Source organism: Tachysurus fulvidraco, chromosome 5 (genome assembly GCF_022655615.1).
Source record: "Tachysurus fulvidraco isolate hzauxx_2018 chromosome 5, HZAU_PFXX_2.0, whole genome shotgun sequence".
NCBI lineage: Eukaryota > Metazoa > Chordata > Actinopteri > Siluriformes > Bagridae > Tachysurus > Tachysurus fulvidraco.
In genome coordinates this window covers 20940767-20955803 of record NC_062522.1, presented here as the reverse complement: position 1 = coordinate 20955803, position 15037 = coordinate 20940767, and the positions used below count along the sequence as shown (strand labels likewise).

Genomic DNA, 15037 nt, shown 5'->3' with positions numbered 1-15037 from the left:
GAAGAAAGACATTTTGCCGTTATACTTTGTATAAAAAAACAGTTTTAGGAGCACAAATCAGTGAGCTATATGACTTCTATCCTGCATTTAAAAGTTTGTATGTTCAGATGCACATAATCCTGGATCCTGTTTACTGCTCCAAACCCTGCTGGTGTAAATCCCAGTTAGTCACTGAGGCTTTACTTTTCTCATGAAAGTTCAGATTCCGTTGTACATTAAAGCCAGAGTGACATTGATATATCTCTCTTCTGATCTTTACACTTTGGACCTCTGTAAATTGTCATTAACTCGAGTTTATAGCCACAGCATTGACTTTTCTCATGAGGTCCTGAGCTGCTTCAGGCTTGTAACGAGGAAGAAGAAAATTCACCAGAACAACAAACAGTGATAACAAGGAAAAGTTCAAAAGTAAGTTTGGTTTTAAAGATACATTCACTCTAAAGTTACAAATGATGGAATGATGAATGGGGAAATCCTTCATAGTAGCATCACAGTGACAAATAAATCTACAGTTGTTTGGTGTTGTTTTTATTTGTAGGTGAGGATTTGATTTACACTGTACATGTAGAACTCTGTCTAGATAAAGTGGCATGTTTGTGTTACGTATTACTAATATTGTCTTACTGTATGTTTATTTGTAATAGATGTAATTGTTTGGAAGTTTTTTTTTTTTACTTCCTTAAATCTCTAATACATCAGTTTTATGAAATAAATCACCTCATTTGTGCTACGATTCCCTTCTGTACTGCCATGAAAAGTCAACCCTGATGCACATTATATGTTTTACTGACACCCAAAATGTGTTTTTTTTTTTGTTTGTTTGTTTTTGTTTTTTTTTGCAAAGAAGCTTTTACTGTTTTAGTAGAATACTCGCCATCTTCAGTGATGCATAAAGTAATTTTAATCAGAAATGTACTGTTGCACTGATTTGTAGCAGAGCCTCTGCTTGGGTAGTTAGTGAGCTATGAGATGAAGGCTGTAATGGTGTTGATTGTAGCATTAGGATAAAAATTGAAGCTTGAAAATTGAGACTTTCAGTCCTAAACGTTTTGAGAAGAGTATGATGAGATGAGAAAGTGAGAGAACTGGACAGAATGAAGAGCTAAAGCGCTTACTGCAGCACCATCTTCAGGTACATTTACATTTCTGGCATTTAGCAGTCGCCCTTACAGTATATCCAGAGCAACTTACAGAAGGTTGTGAGTTCAATCCCAGGTCCACTAAACTGCCACTGTTGGGCCCCTGAGAAAGGCCCTTAACTCTCAATTGTGCAGTTGTATAAAAATAAAAGACTCTGAAGCAGCTCAGGACCTCATGAGAAAATGCTGTGGCTATAAACTCGAGTTAATGACAATTTACAGAGGTCCAAAGTGTAAAGATCAGAAGAGAGATATGTCAATGTCACTCTGGCTTTAATGCAGAAAGGAATCTGAACTTTTATGAGAAAAGTAAAGCCTCAGTGACTAACTGCGATTTATAACTATTATTTTTATACAACTGAGCTTTAAGGGCTTTGCTCAGGGGCCCAACAGTGGCAGCTTAGTGGACCTGGGATTGAACTCACAACCTTCTGATTGGTAGCCCAACATCTTAACCACTAGGTTTGAGCAGGTGGTAGTCTAGATAAAGATAATTCCATTATTACAAATTATTATAAATATATATATCATTGTAAAGAAAACACTGAAAATTACATTCACTTTCAATTTTAAGACACATGATATTATGAATACTGCTTTAGGTGCATTTTTCCTTTAATAAACAAATACATCTAAACTCATTTTTTGAAATAATTGTGTGTTTTTTCTTTCGCAGTGCATATCGTGATAAGGAAATTCCAGCCGTCAGACTTTGAAGCAATCAAAACAATATTTCAAGATGGAATCCAGGAGCACATTATTCCTTCATTTATCTTTGCCATTTCCCAGCCATTCCACATTACTCTGACTCTGTGCTTCTGTATTGTGGGCTATATACTGGGTGGAGAATCGGTCGGTCTGGCACTGCTGGCTGGGGCATCCTGGATTGGCCTATTGTTGTACTGCTGCTACGAGTTCTATACTGGGTATGTACAACTGAAGCTGAGCACAGACATGCAGGACATTACAGGCTATTACATTAGAAACCCAGACAACTGCTTCTGGGTTGCAGAAGCTGAGGTGAACGGACGACCCCTGGTGGTGGGTATGGTGGCGGTAGAGGGAAAAAAGCTTCCAAATAGTAATGGGAAAAAGTATGGAGAACTTTTCCGGATGAATGTGTCATCTAAGATTCGTCACAGTGGTGTCGGGTCACGTCTGGGGAAAGTTGTTGTGGACTTTTGTAAAGAACGAGGGTTCTCAAAGGTTACGCTTCATACAAGCTCTACTCAGAAAGCTGCTATCTCCCTTTACTTGAAGATGGGCTTCAAACTTGTGCAAACCCACACACAGAGTGAATCTGCTTGGTGGATCATCAGGCTGATCAGAGTTAAGATTCTGGAAATGGAGAAAGTTCTTTAAACTTTAATCCATTCATCCATTCACATACACTATATGGCCAAAGGTTTTTTGGACAGTGGACCTCCTCTGTGCTGGAAAACCTCAATACTGACAGAATTACAGGACATCAATGCTCTATACTTAAGAAATAAATTAGGTGTGTCAAAGCAAAGGGCAAATATTTTCAGTCAGTTGTTTTTACTAATTAAATAAAATTGCAAATATTTTTTACTTTTAGTACATGGTAATAAATAAATGTCTGGTTCCATGTAGTAAAAAAAAGTTTTGGAAATGTTATGGAAGCTTTATATGCTGTAGTCACTATAGGATGTAGTTACATTTTGGATGTCTACCAAAAAGAGATTAAATATTATCTTAGGAAAGCACTGTATACTGTCTCATAGTTCTCACGTCACTTGTGAATCAGCAGAAATCTGATATAAATTGTAAAGTAGAGATTTTATTTGATATTGATTGATCATTTCAATTAAGTAACATGGCGTTTGCAAATGAATTGTATTACTCCTTTAACCTACTACATCTATCATTTTTTGAGATGATCATAAGTATATTGAGATTAAATAACCTCAGGCCCTGGGAAAATATGATATGCAAATGTAATCTATATACAAATGCAATTTAATTCTAGAGATTTAGTTTAGATAGTTTTGAATTTTGACATGTTTTAAAAAGTATTGAAGGACATATCAGTGAATATCAATAAATGTAAGGTAAGGTCAGAATTTTGAGTCAAAAGCATGACTCCATAGACCCAGTCTATCTTGTGTCAACAGTCCAGGCTGGTGAAGATGGTTTATTGCTGTGGGGTATGATGTTTTGGAACACTTAATCATTCTTTGAACATAGTTACCTATTTGAGCATTGTTGCTAACCATTTGCATCCCTTCGTGGCTACTTTCACTATGAAAATGCAGCATGTAACAAAGCAAAAGTCATTTCAAACTGCTTTCATTAAGAGGACAATGAGTTCAGCATATCTGAATCAGATAGGATTTAAATCTTAAAGGAATGTATCCAACATGTTATAGAACCTATGCCATGAAGATTTAATTTTATTCTGAGAGTAAAGGGAAACCCTACCTGGTATTAGTATTATTTTTCTAATAAAGTGTCTGGTGTTCATAATACAGTACTCAGAAGGAGCATGACATCATCCTGTAAGTTGTAAAGTGGGGCCTCCGTAGATTAGACTTGTTCAGCACATCCCACAGTTTCTCGTGCGGATTAAGATCTGGGGAATTAACGTAACAGCTTGAACTCTTTGTTCCTCAAACCATTCCTTAACCATTTTTTTGCGGTGTGGAAGTTGCATTATCCTCCTGAGAAGAGACCTCTGACATTAAGGAATACTGTTAAGAGTGTACTGTATCTGAAGCAATGGTTTGGTAGGCGGTACTTATCAAAGTAACCAGGGTTGTCCAGCAGAACATTGCCCAGAGCATCAAACTGAGCTTCTGCTACTTCCTGTATTGCATCCTGGTGCCATCTCTTCCCCAGGTAAGTGATGTACTTGAAGAACTTATCGAACAGGTAGTAAAGGCACTGAAGTGTGCTCTGCACCAGCATGTCAGAAAGATAAAGTCCTCTAAAATCTTCCCAGAATGTTGGATCTTGTGTCATACCTCCTTCACAAACGCTAAAGACAAACTAAAGACATATTTCTCTACGTCCTTTTTGTTGAGGTTAATGTTCACTAGTTGATGTTGAGGTTGCTGTTAGTGATCACAAGCACAATCATTAGCGCGTTAGTGATCACAAGCGCTGTCATACATGAGAAGAAAGGCACTCTGAACACGTCACTGGAGGGAACCTGTGTTGAGGATTAGAGTCAATGACGTAGCTTTGAATACAGGAGTTATCAAATATATATATAAACTTGACTTAATAAATATTGAATAAAAAAGAAGGGCATGTTTTATATATACTATATTTTATATTTTAATATTTATTTTATAATCATTTTTACAAGAATCACTACTTTCATCATATTTATTCTCAGATATAACCAGTGAGGATTTGTGTTATCAAACTATTTGATAACTCCTGTATTCAAAGCTAAGTCTTTGACTCTAATACTCTCTCTCTCTCTCTCTCTCTCTCTCTCTCTCTCTCTATATATATATATATATATATATATATATATATATATATATATATATATATATATATATATATATATATATATATATATAAAGAAAATAAAAAAATAAAAAAAAAAATTCCTGCCTGAGCAAAGCACAATGCTGTTCAATAACAAAGATTATGTAGGATCAATGATTAAAGTTTTTATGTTTTAGTTTCTAGTTCAAAACAACCTGAAAGCAAAAAGTTCAGTTTTCTTGTACAAATCAAATGAAAGACAAAATTATTGTAAATCTTCCTTTACCGTGCAGCAACATTTTCCTGTCAATAAAGAGCCTGTGTTTTTGTCTGAGTCACTGTGAGTCTCATGGGTGGGATAGAAAAAAACACAAAAACAGCCAAGTAAAAAAGTTCCACTTTGCAGAAGACAAATGGGTTAAAAAAAAAAAAGATATTGTTTTATTTACACCATCATTTTATTTACAAAATCGGCTTAAAGTGATGTATTGCAGTGGTTTCATGTAACTGGATATTGCACTGATTATTGCTTTGTATGTGAGAATTGTGTTGACTAATGTTTGGATAATTATTTCTTTCTAATGCAGTTGTTGGTTGTTTATTTGTATAAGAAAATGGCACATATATTTCTTCAGCTGGTCCTTGATACACCAATAAATCTCTAGAACTGCCCTTATAACCCGTTGTACCACTGAGTTTTAATCTCTGTAATTGCTGAGCTGGGTTTAGTTATACTTTAATCAGAAAGCCTGCTCCTACTCTGCATGCACATTGGCCCAGTATCTGACAGATACAGTACATCCTACACTGTTTTTAAGGATATATTTAATTGTTTACTATTAAGCTTGTGTAAATTATGTACATCATGAATTTTGTTAGAATTATCTATGCATGGTTTGTGGAGAGTTTCTGACTACACGATTCACCACCACTGCCCCTATGCTTTTTCTGCTATGTGAAGCCTGCGAAATATTCTAACAGGATTAACTAAAATAAAGAAATTGATTGATTATGTTCTATCAAGTTAAACCAGGTCTCTAAATGTACACTTTATACAGGTATTTAAACATTGCACAGTTTCTATTATCTTTACTATTTTTAAAATTAAAACCCCCCAATTTGAACTATCATTGAAGTATATTAGATGATAAAGATTATATACTATTTATGATTATAATCGGTCTAGACAGGATAAAACATTCCTTCTTCCTGCCAGCAGAGGTCATGCAATCCTACAGATTCACTGCTTCATCACTTAATGGTTCTACATTGCAACTACACTACCTCAGATAGTGGTTTGCTCTGTCATGTAAGATCACGTGACTGATAACCAAGTCTTCTTCTTCAAAATCCATGTTCCTTAACCATTTATTCATCCACAAAATCATTTGCACTCCTGAACATGTGATGCATGTTGGTTGTCACCTCCTTGAAAAAGCTCCTAGGCAATCATCTGTGTGTCAAACTGGAAAATGATTATCTTATTCACATCCACCACCGTTGCTTTGCAGGTCATCGCTGGTTGGTCGACCAGTATATGTTGTATGGAAGCTGTATCTGGAAGCTTATGGTCAAGTGCAGCTTTCTGTGTCTGAAATATCTGAAGGCATCCTAGACCATTCCAATTCTGGAGTTCCATCATGAACATCCATATTAATTGCTCCTAGATCTTTGGGCTGTCTGATTAGGATAATGCATAGAGAACATTAGATAGCCTCTTAGAGATTATTCCCTGCAAGCAGAGAGGAAGTTATACAATACATAAACATTGACTCATCACAAACCTTTGCCTTTTTGAACTACATGTCATAAGTCTTAGTAAAAATCCTGCAAATTGTTATTTATAAGTTTTTGTTTAAATGTGTAATAGAGCTATTACTATTACTATTAGTGCTTAGTGATCACAGTGCATGTTAATTAAAAACAACATAATTTAAAGCATTACTTGAATTACTCCTAATATTAGGATTTATAAAGTATATAAGATGAATTTGTTAAAAAATTAATGCAAGAACTGAAATGAGAATAATGAAAAAGAAATTAATCTAAAAATCATTTTAGATATTAAATAGACAGATTTTGCTTGGTTTAAATTGAGGCAGAATCAAATTACACTATTACTATTATTCTGATATATAATAAGTGCCATTAATTTGTCTTCCATTTTATTGGGCACTGCTGTTGACTCAGTGCAGATTGTTTTGACTTAGAATACACACATCTCCAAGGTGAATGACACTCATGTGTGTCCAGAGCAAAGAGATGTTGAGAAACCAGGGCCAAAGTTACAGTAGCAGGTGTTATATCATTGGCAATGTTTTTGTGTATTTTTCTGTCAAAACAACATGTTCAAACATTGTGAAATTCCAGAACATGATGACACTGAATCTGAGTCTGTGCAGTATCAGCTGATAGCCCTCCCTACTCCCATAAGCAAGAAAAGCACATATTTGGACATGCGTGCGCGCGCACACACACACACACACACACACACACACACACACACACACACACACACACACACACACACACACACAGAACACATACATTGTCCTTGAACTCTAATGTTTTTAGATGTAAATAGCGTATATTTGTATGTTCTGGTGTTTATTTATTGAGGAACATAATAATTTTCCCAATGAATGAATTAGCGTATGTTCTCTGTTCTGTTACTCTTGATGATTGTTACAAATACAATCAAGCAAATATACATTTTTAGTAGTAATTTATCTAATTTAATAGCAATACCTACCTGAAACCAAATTATGGATAAAAAGTTTTCAAACAATGTATAAACTCTTATTTTTCTTTTTAGGAGATAAAAACAAATTGTCATTACATAATCTATTCTATTTTCAGTTTACCAGTTGTAAAAACATATACCCTCTGCATTAAAGAACAGAATGTGACAGAGATGAGACATTGTGACTGCATTTAGCCATGTGCCTTCAGCTATCTTCAGAGAGGATCTTTCCAAATCCATAGCACCTGATATGGCAAAGTCTGTCTCCACTTGCTGTTGCTAGCACTGCTCAGTGTCCAGAACAGTGTCTAGAAGGAGGTGAATATGTGACTCTTCCTCTTACCACTGAGACCTTGAAAAAGGATTAGCATTAGCACTCTGCAAATCCCCTTGGCCTTTAATAAAAGCTGAAATCCTGTGCACCCTGACCTGAGTTTATTTAGGCCTGGATAAAAAAGGCAATTACCTTTTATCCAAATAAATAAAATAAATCTAGCTGTTTTATGACAAAATGTTTGATCGTGGAACAGTTGGTTGAAATTGATGTATGCACCTTTGGTGTTGCTGGCTTGCTCCATGTCCTTGTCAATCAAAATTAATTGGCCAGAGATTTGACCAGTTTCTCAGAGTTTATTTGGTTTTTCAGAGGGGCCAGTTTCAAACGCAAGGGAACCAGATAACCCCAGGGATGAAAAACCCTAGCAATTTTACAGTCACACAAATGGAGGGGTCTCTTCACTTTACTATACAATTTTACATTCCAGGTTGACTTATTTGGATAAAGAAAGCTAGGTTGCCAACAGCATAAAAAGTTTTCCTTTTTGTAAAAGTAAGCATGTGTCTCATGGGAATTCAAAGCAATTGTTTATTTTTATTTTTTTCAGGGACAACACTTTTTTTGTCAATTCCATTTTCTACTGCTCCTGCTTTTCTGAGTATTCTGTGGCATTATTTTCTGACCGGAAGGATGGAGTACATTGACAATTTTTACAGCCAAAAGCTTAAAACATCTGGTTTGTGATAGCATGCCATGAAACAGGACCAGATTCAATATTTTTTGGAAGTAAGAATGTCTCTAACTTTAACTCCTTTGCTGACTCTATTCACTCCTGATCAATTGTAGCTATATCTCATTATAACCTGCTGTTCAAGACTTGCTGTTTTAGACTTTATTCATGTACAATTCTCTGTCCACATTAGCAGTGCTGGAGCTGGGGCAGCTGCTATCCAGGGTCCTGAAGATCAGCTTCTTCCTGGGCCATGGACTCATTTTTTTCAAGTGCTGTCTTTTTGTAGTTTGTGAGGAGTATGGAATGTGAAAATACTGTATACAAAAATGGAAAGGTCTAATTAACAAATGGTCTTGATGACTTGTAAGTGTTGCAGACAAGTCACCAGTGTTACAGTGTTAGTGTTCCATCTGTTTTTCTTCAGTATTCTTGGTGCATGTTTCTTACTTTTTTGTTTCCTTTTTCACCTACAATTGTATGTTGTTAAAAGACAGAAATGGAATATATCTGAATATATCTTATAGAATATGTCTGAAATCCTCCAACAGAAAGAAATGATAAATGTTGCCAGGATATTTTGTTATAGCCAACCTTGAGTGAAAGACGTTAAAGACTACACTCTATAGCAGGGGTGTCAAACTCAAATTCACAGTGGGCCAAAATATAAAACTGAGATAAAGTCACGGGCCAAACTGAATATTTATTGAAAAATGAACTGCAACTCATATGTAATGTTCAACCTTTTTCATATGGAAACAAACTTTAGTTTTGCTTAAACACAGGATTTGGAACAACCAGAGCTTGATATTACAAACACATAAGAAATTAAATTTGAAATAAAAGACACATAAGGCCATCCTTAAAAATATTTCGGTATGCAGTAACAGTAAGAAAAAATAAAAGGGTTGGTAGGTGGGTCTATTTTTTTTTTTAAGTTTCACTGTAAAAAAAAAAAAAGTAAAATTTTGGTGATGGTGATTACGTAGGTATGACTTTAAACAGATTAGCGTATCGTGACGTCACTGACTGGGTCTTCAACCCGTGCCTTCGGGCGCATCATTGCAAACCTCTTTTTGATGCTGGACAGTTTTTCCAGAACTTCGTGCCAAGTTAAAGCGGTGTCGAGCTGCTTTAATGCATTTTTAGATGTATTATGGTGCTCGAACCCGTTAATATTATTTTATTGCTTTTGTATTAGTTGTTTGAAGAGTAAAAAAAAGGTCGGTCTTAACGCAAATTTACAACCGGCAAGTCGGTCGGACTTAAATTGAGTCGGTCCTAAATTGACAAGGTCGGTCGGGTTACGGCAAACAAGAATATTTTTAAGGATGGCCTCAGTGGTGTTCATTTCGCAAACTTTGACCATACACTTTTTGATAAACTCTCCCTTCTGGAGCTTCTGCTTTACGTCCAGGTCCTTATACTTCTCATAATGTTTCGTTTCATAATGTCTTCTTATGTTATATACTTTCGTTACAGACACGTTAGCTCCGTTAGCACACAAGACAAACAGGTTGTTAACGACTGTCAACAGAGAACGAGGGGCGCTAGCTGTTCGTGACTACAGTACGCGTCAATACAGTGGCAAGGCATTCTGGGATTTGTAGTATTAGCGGAGCATGCGGCTAGCCTGCTGTAATGCACATTTGATATGATTTCGCGGGCCAAATATAATTAATAATTGGGCCAGAGTTTGACACCTCTGCTCTATAGAGTACTTTCTGGGTGCCTTACACAAAGACAGTGAGTTCCCAACACTGGCATTAGAACCCAGTAACAGAGAAACCGATTGATGTGTCAGTGTCATAGTCACAAAGCCAAGGCTAATGCTCAGGAATCACTGATTAACCCTTATGTTTTATTGCTTGGAGCTTCTGCACATATGAACCATCTTCATTACTTTATTATTTGGGATGGACCCAAATGGATACCTACAATAATACTACTTCCCGAAGACATTGGATTAAGACTCAGTCTTGCTTTAGTGGATAAACTCAATGTGATCATGTACATTTGCAGATGCCAAAACAACATACTGTTGATGACTCTTTTTTTTCCTGTCGGAGTTATAGTCTGTTATGTAAGGACACACTGCCCTAAGACTAGCCTCAAAGTCTAACATATGCAGTTCCTCAATTTCTATTCAAAAACTACATTACTATATCAACTTCTGTTCTTGCCGAATAAGTAATGATAAGTAATGAGTAACGTAATAGTAGAGTAATCGTACGATTGGAGGCTGGAGGGAGGATTGTTGAGTGTTTCTTGCTGTGCTCTACTTTACTCTTGAGTTGTACTGTAACATTGAATGTCCATAAGTAATTGTGTATTTGAAGTGAATTATGTATTCACACCACTCAAAACATCATTTTTGTATATATTTATAATTTATTTATTTCCCAAAGATGTTACAGATACATTTAAAAATATATATATATTGCTAACATTGTAATAGTTTTGTATAAATATTATTAGCTTCGAAATATACTTCATTTTATCATCAGCATATATAAAACCACTATTTGCAGATGCTGCAACTTTAACAAAGTTTACACAGTTTTACACTTAGTAAGGCTATAGTACATTGAAGAATTTTGGTGTACAGAAAATATGGTATTTTAAATGTCAAGTTACAAAAGAATTCTTTTATAGCTAGAATGACACCAGCATTATGAAATTGATATCAGTTTGGTCATCTAAACTGATAGGTAGTGATTAATCTAAAGTACAATGTCACATGGAATATACTGTATGTTCATTTGTTACATTTTTTGACTATCTATAAGATAAAGATTAATTATATGAGGTATATCTTAACTAATCAGTACAATACATTCTGATGTTTAGCAGCGGAGTAGCAGCAAAATCAAGCCTTCTGAATACTTCTGACCCAAAGGCTCTGGAGTTTTCTGTTTTCACGTGATCTTGACGCTATCTGCAAAAAGAAATAAAACATGTATAATGATAATGTTATGAGGAATTTTACTTAATTTCACATTTCACTATTAGTGTGAATAAATGTGCATTTTTGTATAGTCTTTTGCTTACCTTATCGCCGGATGAAAGCCACAGGAAGTTCTCGATTGGGCACAAGTGTTCCAGTATGTATGGCTTCCACTGGCTCATAATCTGTTGCTACAATCTTATAATCACGAACTAACTGTGGGAGGGGGAAGCACAGAGAATTTTAGGACAATAAAATTTGATTTGCTATTTAGTCTGGTCAAATCAACAGTGTGATCTTACCCAGCACAAAGCAAGTTGTATCTGTAGCTCAGCTAGGCGCCGGCCAATGCACATCCTTTTGCCGATGCCAAAAGGTACATGGGCAAAAGGGTTGATAGAGGTTTTGTTCTCCAGCCAGCGTTCTGGAATGTACTGTTTCCCATTGTCAAAGTACTCCTCATTAGATCCCAGTGCCTGAGTGTTAATCATCAAAACTGTCTGCAATTGAACAAAATCTTTAATTTGACAAACTTCCCAAAGGCTTTGATCTAAATAATAGGTTATATTTTTAATTATATATTATAAAAAACATTAATTATATAATTAAAATAACATGAACACAACTTTAAGGCTTAAGAAAGTTCAATTAAAGGTATTTGTAATGATGTAAATCAGTCTGTAGGTGGCAATGCAGAAATAATGTTAGCAGTAAGGCTCTTACCCCTTTAGGCAAACTGTAGTCCCCAAGCACAGTGTCTCTGTCCAAAGTTCGGCTTGTAAAGGGGATGGAGGGTGAAAGTCTGTTTACATAAAAAGAAAGAAAGAAAGAAAATGTGACATAAGCTGACATGTATGAGCCACATTATGGAATGGTATGCATAACTGGATATAATCCATGCTATGATAATCCCACAAAACACCATCAACATTCCTAGAACCATGTGGAAGTATTATCCTTGCTTAATGTTTAAGAACATTTCTTCTGTCTCATGACTTGACTGTCAAAGAATTATGTTAGTGTGATTAGTTTTTACCAGTAAAAAGCCTCAGGACCAAATCTGAGAACAAAACATTTTTTCCCATCTTTTGACTTTAGCAGTGTAGACAATAAAATAAACTAGTGTAATGTTTTAGTGAAACAGTAGTGCAGTCAGCCATGCATAAAGGGTAGAATTATTTTTATTTCGAAATATTCAATATTTATTTTTCAAACTAAATACATTCAACACCGATTATAATTTTGTGGACCAGTTCAGATAAACCATACCATCTTGCTGTGTGTGTGTGTGTGTGTGTGTGTGTGTGTGTGTGTGTGTGTGTGTGTGTGTATAAATCTATATATTTATATATATATATATATGTATATATATATATATATATATATATATATATATATATATATATATATTAAGTGTTTTCTCATGCTGATGAGAGTGATGAAGATCATGTCCTACCTCATGGACTCCTTCAGACATGCCTTGAGATATGGCATGCTCTTGATATGCTCAGCGCATGGATCCTGTCCAGGAGGCACCACTTCTCTGATCTCCTTTAACAGCTTGTCCTGAGCATGAGGGGTCCGTGAGAGGTTGAAAATAGCCCACAATGCACTGTTGGCAGTCTGCATAGGGAACAGAGGATTTTGTCATTTCTGCAACAAATTGCTTAAACTGCTTAAATCATGTACATTTATTGGATTGCATGTTAAAAGCGTCTTCAAAACATGCTTAAAAGCAAGAACATTTATCAAGATTTTAGGATTATGAGACTGATTATTTGGCAAATTATAATGTTATTTAAAGCTTCAAAATATTAGTAAGAAAAATTATACATAACAGTATTGGTTTAAGTTTATTTAACTTAAAAATTAAATTTTTTAATGGCATTACCGTAAAGTAAACAAAGTTTTAGAGAGAACTATAAAATTCTAAGGTCTTATCATGTTTCCTTTTTTTTTTTTAATCTTTTATACTCACTGTCTCAACACCCCCAATTTGGAGCTCAGTTATAGCTGCATACATCTCCTTCTTGGTGAGGGGACAGTTTTGATAGATATCACTGAGAAAGCCATCAGTTTCTCCACTTGAGTGTCTCTTCAACTTCTTGTCAATGTAGATTTTGGCTGGGAAAAAAAGTCAAACATTTCATGTGCCCTGTTCGACCTTGCACAATTTAATACTGTTCTTAGTTTGTAGTTTGTTAAATGAAAATCAGCCCAGCAGCAGTATTACGAGTATACAGCTTTATGTCTCCACCCTCTCCCTGGCGTGCCTCCCTGTTCCCTCTACTACAAATATTTGGCTGCCTTCCCACTGCACTTAGGTCATGCAGTTTACTACAACTCACTCTGTCCCCTCCTACTCACAAGCTCTGAAACTAGAACAATGTGTAAACATTGGTCAACAGTAGTCACTAAAAAAGGGAGGCAGGATCAACAAGTTTATATTTCATCACCCGGCAGGAAATGTTCTGTATCAAAGACTCATTGTACCTGTATTAAAAATACAGTCCCACGCAGCTGTGTGGTCTTGCCATGTCTTTGTATTCAGACTCTTGTGGAGACTTACTGGAGTCACCATCATCTTGCCAAACATGTTCATCATCTGTCAGTCAGAAAAGATGGCACAGTTTCAATATTTGCAAGTGAAAACGATATAGATAAAAACGGAATGAGAGGATTTCTGGTATAGATTAAGTATTTGGATATTATGACTTCTGTGTATTGATCTGGTGAAAAAACTATAACTTAGACATCAGTATGTGTTACAAACAGAGAAGCTGATCGCCAATGGATTCTGTGTGACTCATGCTACAGGACTCATAAACACAAAATGTGATGTAACATCCAGTTCTGTAACGTAACCTCGATGAACTGAGTAAAGCACTGGCAAATTACACATAGGACAAACAGAGGCTGAGAAAAGGTTATCCTAGTGTTTGAGTTGCTGAAATGTACAGATAAACTACATTGTGTTAAAGAGATAACCGGCATACCGTTTTTATCGCTGTGATAAAGTCAGTTGCCTCCTCATTGGCGTTTTCTTGCAAAATCCCAAATCGTTTGTCATAGAGCACATAACAAATAGCTGTAACAGAGAAAAGCTTAATATGTTATGTATATGTTAATAACGCATTATTAATAAAATAAACAAAAAATGCATTGGATGAGCTGTAAAGACATTCAGAGAAAGCATGTAATAAATATAAATATAAATATAAAATATTAACTTACTTTCAAATGACCATTTATTCAGTTCAAAATATAAGTCGTTTATCTCCCCGTTCACACGAACCTCTCCAATCCTATTAAGGAAATCAGCTAAAACCTTCAAAGAAAGAAAACTGTGTGAATCGTTGACGAAAAGTGACATGGAAACTATGGAGCACGATTTTTTTATTTTTTTATTTTTTTTGCATAACACACACCAACCTCATTAATTTTCCCATCGAGTTTCACAACTTCGGTTGGTTTCATAAATTTCTGCTGAAATGTGCTTCTCACTCTCTGCCAGTCTTTTCCTTCTCTGCAAATAGAAGCAGACATGAATAAAAAAAAACAACAACAAATAAATCAATTTTTAATTTCCATTCATTATTATCATCTGAAGAAAAAAAGAAATCGGATGCTGCAAATATTTACAAGATAAGAAGTCCGTAAGCTTCGTCCCGCATGTCTCTGTATGCCTTCCATGGTTTAATTTCTAGTCTTTGGGGATAGTTGCCCTCCTTCCTGTACA

At 35.5% G+C, this 15037-nt stretch overlaps 2 protein-coding genes across 2 annotated transcripts in view; one reads left to right on the top strand and one right to left on the bottom strand.

Moving 5' to 3' along the window:
• nat8l2 (N-acetyltransferase 8-like 2) lies at positions 1 to 2863 on the top strand. The gene is made up of 2 exons (XM_027146291.2): positions 1 to 408; positions 1816 to 2863. Coding segments are annotated over exons 1-2 (687 nt in total). The 5' UTR covers positions 1 to 407; the 3' UTR covers positions 2502 to 2863.
• A 7856-nt stretch (positions 2864 to 10719) lies between these two features.
• The window catches only part of LOC113642663 (1,25-dihydroxyvitamin D(3) 24-hydroxylase, mitochondrial), a 5039-nt gene continuing 721 nt past the window's right edge, over positions 10720 to 15037 (bottom strand). Inside the window, exons 2-12 of the mRNA XM_027146259.2 lie at positions 14941 to 15037; positions 14731 to 14824; positions 14533 to 14626; positions 14295 to 14386; positions 13792 to 13903; positions 13277 to 13422; positions 12755 to 12921; positions 12022 to 12100; positions 11601 to 11798; positions 11403 to 11514; positions 10720 to 11289 (exon numbers count right to left, since the gene is read on the bottom strand). The exon at positions 14941 to 15037 is cut by the window's right edge and continues 94 nt beyond it. Of these exons, the coding sequence (XP_027002060.1) occupies positions 11404 to 11514; positions 11601 to 11798; positions 12022 to 12100; positions 12755 to 12921; positions 13277 to 13422; positions 13792 to 13903; positions 14295 to 14386; positions 14533 to 14626; positions 14731 to 14824; positions 14941 to 15037 (1190 nt within the window). The 3' untranslated portion in view covers positions 10720 to 11289; position 11403. The remainder of the gene's footprint in view (positions 11290 to 11402; positions 11515 to 11600; positions 11799 to 12021; positions 12101 to 12754; positions 12922 to 13276; positions 13423 to 13791; positions 13904 to 14294; positions 14387 to 14532; positions 14627 to 14730; positions 14825 to 14940) is intronic.